Source organism: Schistocerca piceifrons, chromosome X (assembly GCF_021461385.2).
Source record: "Schistocerca piceifrons isolate TAMUIC-IGC-003096 chromosome X, iqSchPice1.1, whole genome shotgun sequence".
NCBI lineage: Eukaryota > Metazoa > Arthropoda > Insecta > Orthoptera > Acrididae > Schistocerca > Schistocerca piceifrons.
The window spans coordinates 538,707,330-538,725,873 of record NC_060149.1 but is presented as its reverse complement, the minus strand read 5'-3'; the positions used below and the strand labels follow the sequence as shown (position 1 = coordinate 538,725,873).

Sequence of the window (18,544 nt, the reverse complement as noted above, 5' to 3'; positions counted from 1 at the left end):
AGCCCTTACTTTTGAACTAAAATAAAGTAAAACACAACTGTTTTTGTTTTTCTAAAGGTAAAATATAAATTTAAAAAAATTTTAAAAATCAAATAAGCTATGATGAAGAAAATTAATAGCATTACACTAAATCTGCTTTCAAAAATCAAGGTTTTATACATAAAGCAAAGATTAACAAAACTCAAATACATATCTCTGCTCCAGTCTCCACACAATTTATGAAAGGATTTGTGTTACTCCTATATTTATTATCTTGTGTAGAGTTTCACACGTGGAACTTAATGGTTACTGACCCATAATTTATCTTTATTAAATGTCCAGCAATACAGACACTGAAGTAAATATAATAAAAAGTAGGACTTATTAAAAATATGATATGTTAAATATGGGCCTGCAAGACACAAATTGGTGTTTGTACAATGACCTTTACAAATAACCCATAAGTTTTGGTTTGTCACATTTCTTCTAACTTTATAAAATTTTCATTGACTGTACAACATTACAAGCTTTTCCATCTGAGAGTAGTAACTGCATAATATCTTATCCATTCATGGGTGGGACAAGTCTTGATTACCTTTAAATATTGTTACAGTTGTAACTATATTCAGACACTCTAATTGCAATAAAATGGTATATACTGAAAAAAGGAGCAGTGAGGTAGACACAAGTCATAATAAACAATACGTAATAAATTGGCAAACAAAAAAGATAATGGTTACCTTAACTCCTTCCATTATTTGCTTTCAGGACAATATAATGCATAATATATTGTCTTCCTGATTATTACACAAAATACAATTATGCCTTTTTACTTAGTTACATTATTTTTCTCTTGTTTACAGGCCCTAAAAATATTTCTCTACTGTAGTTACTTTGTCCCCAACACTATTCTGTTTTAATTGACTCTTTGCTGTCTCTCAATTTTAACAGCCACTTTGGTCCAAGGCGCCTCCAAACACTGAAAATAACGTCAGCAGTTGATTATATTGCTATAGAAGGAAATGTACTTAATTTGATACTTGATGCACAAATACTTACAACTTCCCCACATTGGGAAAATACAACAGATAGAGTAGAGGTATGATTGGAAATATACCCATCCATGCCTCACACTGTTTATTGGCAAGAGCAACAGCACAAAGATGAGCACAGCGTTCTGTTGTCATACGTTTATCATCCTTGCTTACTGCCTTGTTGAATTTCTGTGAAACATTTTGAAAATTTTGAGTATAATGCATGATGAATACTAGAATGCCTTATGCTACAGTCACAATATACTTCTCCAGAAAGCAGTAGTAACAACACCATTGTAACATGACCAAATTGCAGTTCCTAATGGACTGAAATTGTGATGTATGTCATGTACCTCTCAGATTATGGTGTGAGCAAGTGGAGTGTGTATTGTATTGACACACAAACTCTTTAAACTGGATACGAATGGGGAAATGTACAGCAAGAAAACAGACAGAGCAATCAGTTTTTTGTGGAAATAAGGTCAGGGGAAAATAGAGTGGCAACAGTGGATGGGATGATGAAACTTAGTCAAGTGCAATAGCTCCACTTGCTTTGCTGTCATTCTTGACATAAATACCACTTTTATTTCATTTTATTATTTAATACAAATTTACACAAAATATGATTTTTTATAATATTTATATCTTATTAGGGTGTGCTGAAAAGTAATGCACCCAAAATACACTCCTGGAAATTGAAATAAGAACACCATGAATTCATTGTACCAGGAAGGGGAAACTTTATTGACACATTCCTGGGGTCAGATACATCACATGATCACACTGACAGAACCACAGGCACATAGACACAGGCAACAGAGCATGCACAATGTCGGCACTAGTACAGTGTATATCCACCTTTCGCAGCAATGCAGGCTGTTATTCTCCCATGGAGACGATCGTAGAGATGCTGGATGTAGTCCTGTGGAACGGCTTGCCATGCCATTTCCACCTGGCGCCTCAGTTGGACCAGCGTTCGTGCTGGACGTGCAGACCGCGTGAGACGACGCTTCATCCAGTCCCAAACATGCTCAATGGGGGACAGATCCGGAGATCTTGCTGGCCAGGGTAGTTGACTTACACCTTCTAGAGCACGTTGGGTGGCACGGGATACATGCGGACGTGCATTGTCCTGTTGGAACAGCAAGTTCCCTTGCCGGTCTAGGAATGGTAGAACGATGGGTTCGATGACGGTTTGGATGTACCGTGCACTATTCAGTGTCCCCTCGACGATCACCAGTGGTGTACGGCCAGTGTAGGAGATCGCTCCCCACACCATGATGCCAGGTGTTGGCCCTGTGTGCCTCGGTCGTATGCAGTCCTGACTGTGGCGCTCACCTGCACGGCGCCAAACACGCATATGACCATCATTGGCACCAAGGCAGAAGCGACTCTCATCGCTGAAGACGACACGTCTCCATTCGTCCCTCCATTCACGCCTGTCGCGACACCACTGGAGGCGGGCTGCACGACGTTGGGGCGTGAGCGGAAGACGGTCTAACGGTGTGCGGGACCGTAGCCCAGCTTCATGGAGACGGTTGCGAATGGTCCTCGCCGATACCCCAGGAGCAACAGTGTCCCTAATTTGCTGGGAAGTGGCGGTACGGTCCCCTACGGCACTGCGTAGGATCCTACGGTCTTGGTGTGCATCCGTGCGTCACTGCGGTCCGGTCCCAGGTCGACGGGCACGTGCACCTTCCGCCGACCACTGGCGACAACATCGATGTACTGTGGAGACCTCACGCCCCACGTGTTGAGCAATTCGGCGGTACGTCCACCTGGCCTCCCGCATGCCCACTATATGCCCTCGCTCAAAGTCCATCAACTGCACATACGGTTCACGTCCACGCTGTCGCGGCATGCTACCAGTGTTAAAGACTGCGATGGAGCTCCGTATGCCACGGCAAACTGGCTGACACTGACGGCGGCGGTGCACAAATGCTGCGCAGCTAGCGCCATTCGACGGCCAACACCGCGGTTCCTGGTGTGTCCGCTGTGCCGTGCGTGTGATCATTGCTTGTACAGCCCTCTTGCAGTGTCCGGAGCAAGTATGGTGGGTCTGACACACCGGTGTCAATGTGTTCTTTTTTCCATTTCCAGGAGTGTATTTATGCAAAAACTCTTAAAGCTTGTTAAATAAAACAAATGTTATCATCTTTCTGCATCTTTATTCTTCATCTCCAGAACATTTGACTTCATTGACAAAGCCACAACCTCACCTCTGCTAGCACTGCTCCATCACTACCAAAGTGAAGTCCTTAAAGGTGTTCCTTAAGTTTTGGGAACAAATGAAACTAGGATGGAGCCAAAACAGGACTGTATAGATGACAGTGAACCTAAGGTGTCAGATTGTTGCAGATGTCACAGTTTTATGACCCCTTTCCCTACTGAATCAGTGCAAGATGGGGTTAAATGGCATAGTGATAAATGGGCTCATACTGCCAAATTCTTGGTAAATCTGACTAGATTCTGTAATCATAGAAATAACATCACATACCATCTCAACCCACGAAGCTTCATTTATTTCCAACTCCCCTTCTGCATGCTTCAGTTTTTTTGTCAGGCAATGTGTAGTAAAGAGGTACGTCTGATCAAACATATCTGAACAGTCCTACGTAATGTGGCATTGACCAGTAGATGTTACGAGAGGTGGACTCAACAGTATAAAAGGAGGCATGGAACATTGCATTGTCAGTAGAGAAACAGTAACAGCAGAACAGATCCGAAAGGAGAGCTCAGTGGCTTCGAACATGGACTAGTCATTGGATGTCAAGTGATTAACAAATCCGTCAGTGACATTTCAATCCTTCCAAGTCCACTGTTGGTGGTGTGACTGAAAAGTGGAAATGTGAAGAAACAACCACAGCTAATCCAACACCTGGCAGACCCCATGAACTGACAGACAGGGATTGCCAAACATCACAGAGGATGGCTGTAAGAAAATTTGCCTGTAATCAGTGGAAGGAATCATTCATGAGTTCCAAAGTTCAGCAAGTGCAAAGATGTGTGTAGGGACTTAAAAAAACACAGTATAACAGTTGAGCAGCTCCTCATAAACCAAACATTTCTGTTGTCAATGCTAGGTAACACTTCAGGGGGTGTAAAGAGTGATGCCAATGGACAGTGTATGAATGTAAAGGGGTGATTTGGAGTGATGAAGCACACTAAACTCTGTAGAAATCCAATGGAATAATTTCAGTTTTGCAAATTCCAGGAGAATGTTACCTGCCATCATGTGTAGTGCCAAGAGGTGCAGCACTAAGAAGGAGGTGTCATGGTATCATGGTTTTCCTCATGGATGTCAACATAATTAATGAAATTTTCACTCTGCAGTGGAGTGTGTGCTGATATGAAACTTCCTGGCAGAGTAAAACTGTGTACTGGACCAAGACTCGATCTCTGGACTTTTGCCTTTCGCGGGAAAGAGCTCTACACACACAGTTTTAATCTGCCAGGAAGTTTCATATCAGTGCACACTCTGCTGTAGAGTGAAAATCTTCATTCTGGAAAGATTCCCAGGCTGTGGCTAAGCCATGTTTCTGCAATATCCTATCTTCCAGGAGTGCTAGTTCTACACGATTTGCAGGAGAGCTTCTGTAAAGTTTGGATGGTAGGAGATGAGGTACTGGCAGAAGTAAAGCTGTGAGGACGGGCCATGAGTTGTGCTTGGGTAGCTCTGCTGGTAGAGCACTTGCCTGCGAAAGGCAAAGGTCTCGAGTTCGAGTCTCGGTCCAGCACACAGTTTTAACCTGCCAGGAAGTTTCAGATGTCCACATACTTTTGATCAGATAGTATATGTTGATGTACCAGGTTACCTAAAGTAAAGGAGGAGTTTTACTACCACCTTTTACTTCATTAGAACTCAGAACTCAGTCACATTGTATTTATGAAATGACAATATTTTTGCCAATTGCCTTACGATATTAATATTGGCCAACAAGTATTTTCTAACAATGAGAGCATTGTATCTTTTGACGTTACCAGTCTTTATACAAATGTTTATATCTTTTGAAATTACTAATCTTTATCCAAATGTGCCAGTCACTTAGACCATCAATATTACAGAACATAACTTGAAAAATTATACGAAAATTAATAGTATCACTGATCTGCTTAAACTCATAAGTCTTTTAATTCTTTCAGCTCTAGAGAGGATACAGACATGCAGAAAGATGGATGGCAATGAGTTGTTGCCTAGCAAACAACCTAGCAGATATATTTATTACTACTTTAGAATGAAATTTCTTTACACAGTTCAAGCAGACCACTGGTAGACTGAAGTACTACAACAGATATGTGGATTATACCCATATCTTCTTAGACAGTACACATCACAAACAGGCATCACACATGCTCAGTTAAAAAGTTTCCATCATAGAATCGACTTCATGAAATAAAATGAAGTTTGTAATTCAATAAGCTTTGTAGACACTAACCCAGAAAATACAGGTGGACAACACAGCTGTTGTGTGTGTGTGTGTGTGTGTGTGGGGGGGGGGGGGGGGGGCAACCACAACTGATTCCCAGATACATAATGAATTGTGTCATGCATCCATGCACAAGAAAGCATACTTTCATGCACTAGTACAGAGACTATTCAGGAAAAATTAGATGATGAATAGACACTATTGCAGGGACTAGCAATAACAATTGTTTCAGTCCTACTGTGGTAATAAAGATGTGTAGAGCTGCAATAAAATCAGGCTGGAGCCTAAGAGAGATTTGCAGCTTAGTTAGCCACTCTTTAAGCATAATGTACCGTAGATCCCTGAAACAAAATCCTGTGCACAATGGTTGGAATAGAGCACATGTCATATCTGCCTACAGGAAAGGTAGTATAAGTGAATCACAAACTACTGATCACTATCGCTGACTTTGTCTGTTGTGCAATTTTAGAACATATTCAGAGGTCTGAATTATTGGCATAGCTTGTTAATGAAATTATGATACTATGGATTTTTTTAAATATGCAAAATAAGGCCTTTGCTCTTTTATTTGTAAAAAGGTGCAAATTAGATAAAGGTCTTTCATCTTGTGGCTTGTGTCATACTGCCATGTGGCATACACTTCCGCATACCCTGGCCAATATAATTTGATAAGTTAGCAGTTAGTATTACAATAACAAGTGTAGAATGCCTCATAGTGAATTTTACATATTTCACACAAGAATATTCTATGTTATTGTATAAGTTACATAATTTGTTATATATTTTGTCCCAGAATCAAAACTGAATAAATAATCATCACAATGGATAACATATTGTCATGAGAGATTCTGCAACTCTTCAATTTCTTTTAATATTTATTCTCACAATCTCAATTGCAAATAGTCACACTAGATTCAATCACATGTAATGATCATCTAAAAATAAAAATACGTTACAACATGAATAAAGAACTATTTCTGTGAAAATATTTATTGAAAACATTTAAAATTGTACTTGAATAAGCAGATAACATAGATTCACAATATTTGAAATTCCTAAGACTGTATTTGTTTAATCAAGAGTTCTGAAAAGTCAGAATTCTTTAAAAGCTGTGACACAAAGGTAACAGAACAATAGTATGCTTGTGAGAACATTCCATGGCATCTAGCACTTTACTAAACACACTAACCATACAGACCCATGTATCATGGATGATGGGTAGGGGAGGGAGATAGCTGGGAGAAGCAGAGGGAAAATACTGATATTGTGCAGTGTTAAAATTTAACAAAGAACTGTCTAACTGTCGTAATACAATTAATTTAAAACTAAGAAGCAATTAAAATATTGCACCTAACATGAATACACGAAACATTTTGTTAAAATTTTGAAAATAATTATAAATAAATTAAAATGTTGAACTAAAACAATGAGTGTACACCGCTTGCACTACGGCGTGTCTGAAATGTATTATGATTGTGTACAGTGGGCTCAGTTTGCCTGCAGCCACACTACCCCTCAGCCATGCTGCCAGCAAGTATGCTGAGCTGCTAAGATGTTTTTCTGTTGAATGGGGCTGTAGCAAAGCTGGATAGTAGCTGCTCACTGGACCATCTGAAATTTGTTGAAACACACTGAATTCTTGAAGTAACACTGTAGACTGAGTATTTTATCTGGTTGTTTCAGGTAATGTCCATATGTTTTATGTTCTACCAACAACTTCAAAAGGTATTCGTTAACAGCCATGTGTAAAATTTGAAGATGAGTCTCTATTGTTCCTACTAAGCATTTTGTTCAAGTTAGGTCATCCCTAAATGCTGTCTTATTATTTTATAGCACAGTGTGTTCTTTAAATTGGGTGTCAAAAGTTCTACCAGTCTGATCTATATATTTTTATGAAAGTCATTGCACTTAATTTTATATAAACCAACAGCACTAAAGTTACAAATTAATTTAACTGTATCATGTTTTAGCTGAAAAAGAAGAGTTTCAAATTTTTTTGAAACTTGTGCTACTGTATTTGGTACCTTTCCTCTATAGTCTATAAAAATGTATGAAGATAGTAATTGTGGTCATGTTCCTCTTTTATCGTAATAGTACCTGCCCTCTTGAAATATATGGACATCACCTGAAAGAAACAGATAAAATAATCAGTCTCCACTGTGACTTCAAAAATACAGTGTACTTCAGGAATTTTGATGATGTACTCAGGTGCCCCAGTCTGCAGGAACTCTTCTGCTTTGCTACAGCCCCACTAAGCAGAACACCTTGGCAGTTTGCCACACTCGCTGAGAGTGTGGCTGAGTGGCAGCATGGCTGCAGGCAAACTGAGCCAGTGCACACAAGCATAACACACCTGACACACTCAGGTGAAAGTTGAGTGCACACAGTATTTTAGATCAATGTTTTCATTTAAATTATAAATTTTAACAAGATGTTTCAGATATTAATGTCAGGTGCATTATCTAAATTGTTTCTTATTTAAACCAAATAATTGTATTACACCTTTTAGACAGTTCTTTGTTATATTTTAACACCATACAATATCAGTACTTTTCTTCTCCCCGTTTCACCTTCTTTCCTCCCAAACTGATCCACAACATACATGGGTCTCTAAGATTGTTAGTGGGTTTAGTAAAATGTTAGATGCCATGGATTTTTGTAACAAGTGTACTACTGTGCTGTTACCTTTGTTTTATATCTTTGATTATGTACTTATTAAAGAGTTTTGACTCTTCACAACTCATGATTAATCAGGTAAAATTTTAAGAATTTTAAATTTTAAATATTTTCAGCCCATGTAACCTACAGATACAGTTATTTATTAAGATATTAATTTATTGTATTTTTAGATCTGACAATGACCATCACATGCGACTAAAACTAGTTATCAAGTGTGATTACTTGCATTGGAGATTGTCAAGACATATATTTTAATAAAGAATCCTAACCACTCCATTAGTTTATTGAGGGGTTGCAGTGTTAGTGATTCATTTATTACTGTCATTAGCAATCAGATGGCACTCAGAAGGCCTGGCTGTGCACCTTCTGTTTCAACTCTGTGAGCAGTAACTGCGGATGTTAGAGCTGAACAGTGTTTGCAACATTCACGGTAGGGAGCAATAATGCCCTCTTGACAAATATGTACAACTTTTGCACAAGTTAAGCCATTTGAATGTGCTTGCATAGTGGGGCTGTTGGATGTTGGGCACAATGTATTAGTGGTGTGTCACTGCTCTAAACAGTGGTCTGTGGAACACTTTACACCTACAGATCAGGTTTTGGATGGCCATGTCGTACAGACGCAAATGAAAACAGATGCACTGTGCAAGCATTAGAGGCCAACTGAACATCATCCAGGGATGAAATGTGGGCACATGTTGCATCTGCTATGTCACTGAGGACCACTAAGAATAATCTGTTTGCAGCGCAATTCAGATCATATGTGAATCTGGCCAGGCTGTCACTGACCCCATGACACTGCCAATCATGGCTACTCTTGTGTCATGAAAGAGTCAACTGGAGAGTGGAATGGTGATCTGTTCTCTTCCTGATTAGAATAGGTTCTGTCTATATGTGAGTGATGGATGTACATGTGTATGGCATGGAGCTGGTTAGCTGCTTATTCCAGAGTGCATTCGCCCACAGGTCCCACCCCAGGCTTCACGATGTGTGGTGGCCATCAGTGGCAACTTATAGTTACATTTGGCATGTCTGTAGGGAAAAGTAACCAGATTTTTGCCTGCTAAATCACATCACACAGGCTGTTATCCCCAAGCTATTCCCATTTCTTCCACAGGAAGGTGATCTGCATTTTATTATTTTTTTTACATCCATTTTTTTTAGCAGGACAGTGCACATCCACATATTACAGCTGTGACATAATGTGGTGTTGATGGTATATACCAACTGCCCTGGCCATCAGGATCACCAGACCTCTTGCCAATTTAAGGGCTTATTTCAATAGTGGTACAAGTCCATTACCTCCACATTTCTGTCTATAACGTATCTGACATTAATGGTCCAAACAAACAGAAAGAAAGGTTCATCTCTAGCAAGAAGCCATATGCTTGAATATATCTGGTATCTTAACTGCAGATTTTTCAGCGCTCATTTAACTTTAGGACTGTGTATCTCAGAATGAACAAAAGTGGACTTGTACAACTATTTAAATAAGCCCTTCAATTGACACAGTGAGGTGAGAACTTACCCATCCTCTGGAACCTGCCAGAACCATTGCCAAATTACAACTATCACTCTATTCATGTTGTAGTACCATGTATGGACAGTTTCACTTGCCTCCACAATGATAATATGCACAAGGTTACAAGCACGGATAGATGTAATTTTAGCACCCTGTATGTGTCTCATAGTAATGTAAAAATGTAATGGTTCCCAAGTCATATACATTGTTTTCAATCCCTAAAACAATATGTTTCCACTTTACATAGTTCCTGTAAACAACAATTAATGCTGACAATATCAAATATTTGGCACATTTATAAGGTTTACCATTTAAGCAGTAACCAGCCCCAAGTATGGTTTAAAAAGTTTATTTAAGTCAAACAATGCCCAGTTTCGGAATTATTACAAATCCATCTTCAGATGGTTCTTGCTGCTTTCCTTTCTTTTCCTGCTGGTGACTTGTTTTGTCTTTGTTATTGATATGTTGCACTAAGATAGACTAAAGGTTTTTTGTTCACAATTTGGTGCAGTTTTGACTAGATAGTATTTGGCATGTTGGCATTTTAGTAAGTGTCATGCACTAGTGTTTGAAGTAAGTTTAATCTACACCTACATGGCAACTCTGCAATTCACAGTATCAGATATTCAATAATAAGGTTCTGAGTGCAAGAATTGCATTTTTTTAGTTGTGGACTAATACATCATGGTATTACCGAACCATCTGCAAATAGCTCCAGGTCATGATCGATACAGGAATAAAGTGAATATTGCACCACAATGAGTCATCTGGCAAAAATGTTACTATTTCATAAGATTTTGCTCATTTGTGATGGTTTAGTTGGGTTATAAACTTCCAAATGATTGTGAAAGTCATTGTTTTTTCCTCAATCTATCTGCAGTAATCTTGCCAGTACTTAATATCCTCCCTTTCTTCTGTTCTAAATATATTTTCTGTGATGCAGCCTCATTTACTTGTTCACTACCACATCTGTTTTTTGTTCACTGCTACATCAAAGAAAGTTCTTGTAACTGAGTTTCTATGTATTAATCATTTTTATAACATTTCTGCCACTCCACCTGGAAGAAGCTATACAATAATGAAAATATGTAATCCTAAATAGTGGCACTCACCTCACCTGGCCTGCCAGTGAAACATTCAGAAAGAAAGTTGCTGAATGTGGGACCTGGACATAATAAACTGACGTGTAGGTTCATTCCCATCTTCTCACTCAGGAGGGAGTTGAAGTATCCCTAGAACACAAAAATCCAAAACAAAAAAAAAAAAAAAAAAAAAAAAAAAAACAAAAAAAAAATCCAAAACAAAAAAAATCTTGGGATAAGTTTCATAACTGTAAATTACTCCCATCTGTTTCATAATATTTGACTTAGAAAACTGTTTTCCCCTCTCACAAGAGCCTATACATTACATGTATCTGGAAAATGACACTCACCACAAGAGTTTAAATCTGAAATGGTCATGAAATCTGTATCAGTACACAAAACACTCAAAGAAATGAGCAATGTTAGAGTAAAGAATAGTGAAGAAACATTCATAAAAAAACATCCTTCTGATTTCCTGATACTTTGCTCAAGGAATGTCTTCTCATAAGGTTTAGTTGTAATTGGGCAACATCGAGGCATTTCATTTGCCTTGATAACACTTTCCCTTTGAGAAATGTCCACTTGGAACCATCCACATATTTCTCAATAACAACGTTATGGTTGTCTGGGATTATGTCCATGTGATTAGCCAAGAAATGTAGTTTAAATTGCTTCTTGTGCAGGTTATGTAGCCAATCTCGTGCTTCAAATTTTTAATTTATTTCTAACTAGCTGAGGACCCAGCATTGTCCCATTTCCTATTAGTCCATCTCCTCCTCTCCCCTTCTCTCTCCATCACCACTTTATCAATCAGATTCCAATAGGAAGCTGGTGGTTCTCTCTCTCTCTCTCTCTCTCTCTCTCTCTCTCTCTCTCTCGCTCACTCTCTCTGCTGATGCTGATTTAGTGTTAAGGAGACCAAACTGTGAAGGTCATAGGTCATCAGTCTCTTATTCACCTCCAGGACAGTAGCACTGTACCCAGTCTGACTGTGTATACAGTAAATTCTGGGCACAAGTGTGAGAGAGTGTTCTAAATGTTTGTGTAGTGTGTATCTGAGGCAGAACATGGGAACGAGCCCAGTACTCACTTAGCGGGATGTGGGAAACTGCCTAAAAACCATATCCAGGTTGGCCAGCATACTGATCCATCATCATTAATCCACTGGGTGGATTCAATCTGGGGCCAGTGTACTTCCCAGTTCTGGAAGCAGTTGTGTTAACATGTGTATTAACAGGTGGATTTACGAGAAGCTTTCTATCCACTGCTTCACCTGGGTTTATACATGTCACATATGTTTTGTGTATATTCATACCCAAATTTCACATGTACCTCTAGCAAATTTCACCCTGCACTTTTGTTTTCATGTAAGTCAATGTTTAGGACATCACAGCTAATGAACTTTGTGTCATACAATGATATAATTTTGCAGGTATATTGAGTGGCATATGTGGATACTGTCTGTGACGTGTTTAGTAATAAAGACATAATAAATTATGCAGGATGCCACAGTTTTTCTCTGAGTTTAGTGTTTACGATAATGTATCTCCTGATCTATGTGTCATATAATGATATGTTCTTGCAGGTACATTCTGTGGCATATGTGAAAACTGGAAAACTGATAAATTAAAATGTCATGGATGATTCAGCATTTTTACTGCATGAACATGAAAATGCAGTAAGGGATAAACTCTTTTTTCCTTTCATCATTTTGTGTGTGTTGGGGGGGGGGGGGGGGTGTATCAGTGAGAAAAAGTCTTGTAAAAGTTTGAAATTACATGTAAAGTTGGTTTGCAAGTCACTAAGTGCTCTTATTCTTAAATACTGGATGAATATAGTCTGGCTATATGTGTGTCATGAGCTACACTTATTTTTCACCCCCAACCCTTTGAGGTAGGTGTTTCTTACCTCCACACTGGTTCTTTCCAGAAAGTAAGTGATATGTGTACCACTTTTGGTTGAAATTTGATCCAGCAATTTAGGAGGCGATGAGGTATATACATTCATAAATACAGTTTTATAACTGTATGGATTTAGAAGTGATTACCATAGTTATCAGTTTCAGCAGATTAGTATTAGTCACATTTCATTGTCAGCACACTTTACAGATGAGCCAGCAGTGACTGCTCCTGCTTGTTAACGTACAGCCTTACTTGTTCCACATTCCTGAAGGCTCTGCTTCACAATAGGATTTATGGAACATGATGAATGAATGATTGAATGAATTACTGAATGAATGAATCTTCAATAATATCCTGCAAAAATGGCAGGATGAAGATGAATATTTACTGCCCAGTGTCCTGTAAACTCTTCTGGTAGCTGGTGAATTCTTATGGCAACACCTTATTGCAAGAGCTTCAGCCCATCACCTATTTCATTCATTATTGTAGTGGATTAACACACTCAGATGTGGAAAGAGTTACAGGAAATCTATATACATTAAAGTTAGAAAGTTAGATACAGGGCTATTACAAATGATTGAAGCGAATTCATAAATTCACTGTAGCTCCATTCATTGACATATGGTCACGAGACACTACAGATACGTAGAAAAACACATAAAGTTTTGTTCGACTGAAGCCGCACTTCACTCGAGAGCGCAGTGAAACAAAATGGGAACAAGAGCCGAGAAAGCGTATGTCGTGCTTGAAATGCACTCACATCAGTCAGTCATAACAGTGCAACGACACTTCAGGACGAAGTTCAACAAAGATCCGCCAACTGCTAACTCCATTTGGCGATGGTATGCGCAGTTTAAAGCTTCTGGATGCCTCTGTAAGGGGAAATCAACGGGTCGGCCTGCAGTGAGCGAAGAAACGGTTGAACGCGTGCTGGCAAGTTTCACGCGTAGCCCGCAGAAGTCGACGAATAAAGCAAGCAGGGAGCTAAACGTACCACAGCCGACGGTTTGGAAAATCTTATGGAAAAGGCTGAAGCAGAAGCCTTACCGTTTACAATTGCTACAAGCCCTGACACCCGATGACAAAGTCAAACGCTTTGAATTTTCGGCGCGGTTGCAACAGCTCATGGAAGAGGATGCGTTCAGTGCGAAACCTGTTTTCAGTGATGAAGCAACATTTTTTCTTAATGGTGAAGTGAACAGACACAATGTGCGAATCTGGGCGGTAGAGAATCCTCACGCATTCGTGCAGCAAATTTGCAATTCACCAAAAGTTAACGTGTTTTGTGCAATCTCACGGTTTAAAGTTTACGGCCCCTTTTTCTTCTGCGAAAAAAACGTTACAGGACACGTGTATCTGGACATGCTGGAAAATTGGTTCATGCCACAACTGGACACCGACAGCGCCGACTTCATCTTTCAACAGGATGGTGCTCCACCGCACTTCCATCATGATGTTCGGTATTTCTTAAACAGGAGATTGGAAAACCGATGGATCGGTCGTGGTGGAGATCATGATCAGCAATTCATGTCATGGCCTCCACGCTCTCCCGACTTAACCCCATGCGATTTCTTTCTGTGGGGTTATGTGAAAGATTCAGTGTTTAAACCTCCTCTACCAAGAAACGTGCCAGAACTGCGAGCTCGCATCAACGATGCTTTCGAACTCATTGATGGGGACATGCTGTGCCAAGTGTGGGAGGAACTTGATTATCGGCTTGATGTCTGCCGAATCACTAAAGGGGCACATATCGAACATTTGTGAATGCCTAAAAAAAACTTTTTGAGTTTTTGTATATGTGTGCAAAGCATTGTGAAAATATCTCAAATAATAAAGTTATTGTAGAGCTGTGAAATCGCTTCAATCATTTGTAATAACCCTGTACATATTTCCATTATTTGGTAATATAAGACACTTGTTACTCAATACTTTTTTACATGAAGCCTTCAGGTATGTCAGGTAGAAAGTTGCAATGCCATGCTCTGTACAAGTTCACACTAATTATTCTAAGCTGTCATATTTGTAAAAGAGTTGTAATAAAAACCAACAGTTAAAGCTCTCACATGAAATGAATAAACCAGGTAAAAATTAAAGAAACAGACACTTACTCAGAGGCATAAAACTTCATGTGTGTGAACTGGTGCAGTGTCTGAGGTATTGAACTTCATTATTTTATACTAGCATTCATAAGTTCATCTACAGTGGAAAATAAGTGTTCCTATAACAATTATTTGTTTTTGGGACTGAAACTTTTCTGAATGTATTTTAAAACTGCAACTAGCTGCTTGTACAGAAATGTCCCCATATGCCTTACACTAATGTGTTCTTTATGCTGCCACTGATCAACTGTAAATGTGCCACTGACATGAAGGATTCAATGATGATGGCAGTTACCTCTATTTTTGTAAAAATATGGTAATTACAAATGATGATGGCGTCCGCTTGGGTAAAATATTCCGGAGGTAAAATAGTCCACTATCTCAAGAGGACGTCGTTATCAGGAGAAAGAAAACTGGCATTCTATGGATTAGAGCATGGAATGTCAGATCCCTTATCGGACGGGTAGGTTAGAAAATTTAAAAAGGGAAATGGATAGGTTAAAGTTAGATATAGTGGGAATTAGTGAAGTTCAGTGGCAGGAGGAACAAGACTTTTGGTCAGGTAAATATAGGGTTATAAATACAAAATCAAATAGGCGTAATGCAGGAGTAGGTTTAATCATGAAATGCGGGTAAGCTACTACAAACAGCATAGTGAAAGCATTATTGAGGCCAAGATAGACACGAAGCCCACGCGTACTACAGTAGTACAAGTTTATATGCCAACTAGCTCTGCAGATGACGAAGAAATTGACGAAATGTATGAGGAGATAAAAGAAATTATTAAAATAGTGAAGGGAGACGAAAATTTAATAGTCATGGGTGACTGGAATTCAAGCGTAGGAAAAGGGAGAGAAGGAAATATAGTAGGTGAATATGGATTGGGGCTAAGAAATGAAAGAGGAAGCCGTTTGGATTCCGTAGAAATATCGGAACACGTGAGGCAATACTGACCCTACCACTTATCTTAGAAAATAGATTAAGGAAAGGCAAACCTACGTTTCTAGCATTTGTAGACTTAGAGAAAGCTTTTGATAATGTTGACTAGAATACTCCCTTTCAAATTCTAAAGGTGGCAGGGGTAAAATACAGGGAGCAAAAGGCTATTTACAATTTGTACAGAAAACAGATGGCAGTTATAACAGTCGAGGGCATGAAAGGGAAGCAGCAGTTGGAAAGGGAGTGAGACAGGGTTGTAGCCTATCCCCAATGTTATTCAATCTGTATATTGAGCAAAGCAGTAAAGGAAACAAAAGAAAAATTCGGAGTAGAAATTAAAATCCATGGAGAAGAAATAAAAACTTTGAGTTTTGCCGATGACATTGTAATTCTGTCAGAGACAGCAAAGGACTTGGAAGAGCAGTTGAACGGAATGGACAGTGTCTTCAAAGGAGGATATAAGATGAACATCAACAAAAGCAAAACGACGATAATGGAATGTAGTTTAATTACGTCGGGTGGTGCTGAAGGAATTAGATTAGGAAATGAGCCACGTAACATAGGAAAGTAGTTTTGCTATTTGGGGAGCAAAATAACTGATGGTGGTCGAAGTAGAGAGGATATAAAACGTAGACTGGCAATGGCAAGGAAAGCGTTTCTGAAGAAGAGAAATTTGTTAACATTGAGTATAGATTTAAATGCCAGGGAGTCTTTCCTGAAAGTATTTGTATGGAGTGTAGCCATGTATGGAAGTGAAACATGGACGATAACTAGTTTGGACAAGAAGAGAATAGAAGCTTTTGAAATGTGGTGCTACAGAAGAATGCTGAAGATTGGATGGGTAGATCACATAACTAATGAGGAGGTATTGAACAGAATTGGGGAGAAGAGGAGTTTGTGGCACAACTTGATAAGAAGAAGGGACCGGTTGGTACGGCATGTTCTGAGGCATCAAGGGATCACAAATTTAGCATTGGAGGGCAGCATGAAGGGTAAAAATCGTAAAGGGAGACCAAGAGATGAATACACTAAGCAGATTCAGAAGGATGTAGGTTGCAGTAAGTACTGGGAGATGAAGAAGCTTGCACAGGATAGAGTAGCATGGAGAGCTGCATCAAACCAGTCTCAGTACTGAAGACCACAACAACAACAACATGGTAATTACAGGTATATGCTAATTACAGGAATTTGGCATTTTATTTAAACTGCTCTAGCACACAAATTATTTGGCAAAAATTCAGGAAATTTTCAGAATTTGTTAACCATAGTGCTTTATTATGTTTAAAATATAGATGTTCACTTAAAATGAACTTCCTGTGAGATATATTTTAAAGCAGTCATCAAAACAAAAACATATATTGTTTTTGTTATCCATCTGTCCTTTACATATCATTACATGTTGCAAAGTTTCTATATATTTGGTTATACCTGACATAATTGTACTTAATATCAAACAGATGTGATTGGATATACCATCAGAAGTGTTAGGTCTGTTGTTACTGTTTTCCATATTATATCATTTCAACATATTGTATTCACTATTTATTGCCAACAGCATATTTTTAAAAAAGCTATATTTAGGTCTCCATATAGCAAAATATTGGGGTATTTTGAACTGAAAGTGGTAGCAGTATGTCAATTTTTGAAATAAATACTGAAATGCAACTGAAAGCATAACACTAAAAAGGTAAATAAATAAAAACTCACATAATAAGCCAAAGACAGACATCTTAAACACAACTTTCTACAGAAGTTACTCCAATTAGATTGAGACAGAAAACTGGACCAAAATGTATAGTATTTAACTGGCATACATTCACAATGTGTGTTTAAAAGACCGCTGCACAAGAGCTATACAGAAGAAACAAACTGACAAAAATATTATAGAAATAGACGAAGATGAGATGGAGAATATGATACTGCAATAAGTCTTTGACAGATCACTGATACACCAAAGCTGAAACAAGGCCCCTGGAGTAGGCAACATTCCCTGAGAATTATTGAAATCATTGTGACAGCCAACCATGGCAAAACTATTCCACCTGGTACACAAGACGTGTGAGACGGGAAACACATCTGCAGACTTAAAGAAGAATGTAATAAGTACAATCCCAAAGAAGGCAGGTGCTGACATGTGTTAATATTACCAAACAATTAGTTTAACAAGTCAGTTAGTTAGTCAGTTACATGTTTCATTGATTAACCTCACAGTAAACATTATGATGTGGAATGTGCCAAGTGCATTAGAGAGAGAGAGAGAGAGAGAGAGAGAGAGAGAGAGAAGCTTAAAATTTTTATTACCTATCCCAGTCACCATTGTCAAAAGCTTTCTCTAAGTCTACAAATGCTATAAACGTAGGTTTGCCTTTCCTTAATCCATTTTCTAAGATAAGTCGTAGGGTCAGTATTGCCTCACGTGTTCCAAATTTAGGAGATCCAAAATATGAATTTTCCAATGAAGATTCTCATCCATATGTACACCCAAAAACTTAGTATGCTCTACCCTGACTACTGTCTTCTGTTGATGTGGTATATTTGTTGAAGTAACTGTACTCCTTGCAGTAGAATATTGGATGTACTGTGTTTTTTTCAAAGTTCAGAGTAAACCAATTTGCAGAAAAGCAATTAAAAACTTTTCCAAGATGTTATTTGTATCATTTTCTATTGAGTTTCTTTTACTGGATTAATAATGATGCTTGTATCATCAGCAAACAGCATCAGTTTAGCTTCTTGTTTCAGATAAGAAGGAAGGTCATTCATGTATATCAAGAACAGAAGGGGACATATGATCAAACCCTGTGGGGCACCTAAAGTAATTTCACACCAGTTAGATGAAGTGGAAAATTTCCTTAAATCACTTAAAACATATAAAGAAACTTTTT

The 18,544-nt window shown here is 38.6% G+C and overlaps 1 protein-coding gene across 2 annotated transcripts in view; it reads right to left on the bottom strand.

Moving 5' to 3' along the window:
* Positions 1–278: 278 nt before the first annotated feature.
* The window catches only part of LOC124722982 (dehydrogenase/reductase SDR family member 7), a 182,154-nt gene continuing 163,888 nt past the window's right edge, over positions 279–18,544 (bottom strand). For both annotated transcript variants that reach the window (XM_047248151.1, XM_047248152.1), the window contains exons 6-8: positions 10,754–10,873; positions 1,039–1,202; positions 279–958 (exon numbers count right to left, since the gene is read on the bottom strand). In XM_047248151.1, the coding sequence (XP_047104107.1) occupies positions 886–958; positions 1,039–1,202; positions 10,754–10,873 (357 nt within the window). In that variant the 3' untranslated portion in view covers positions 279–885. The remainder of the gene's footprint in view (positions 959–1,038; positions 1,203–10,753; positions 10,874–18,544) is intronic.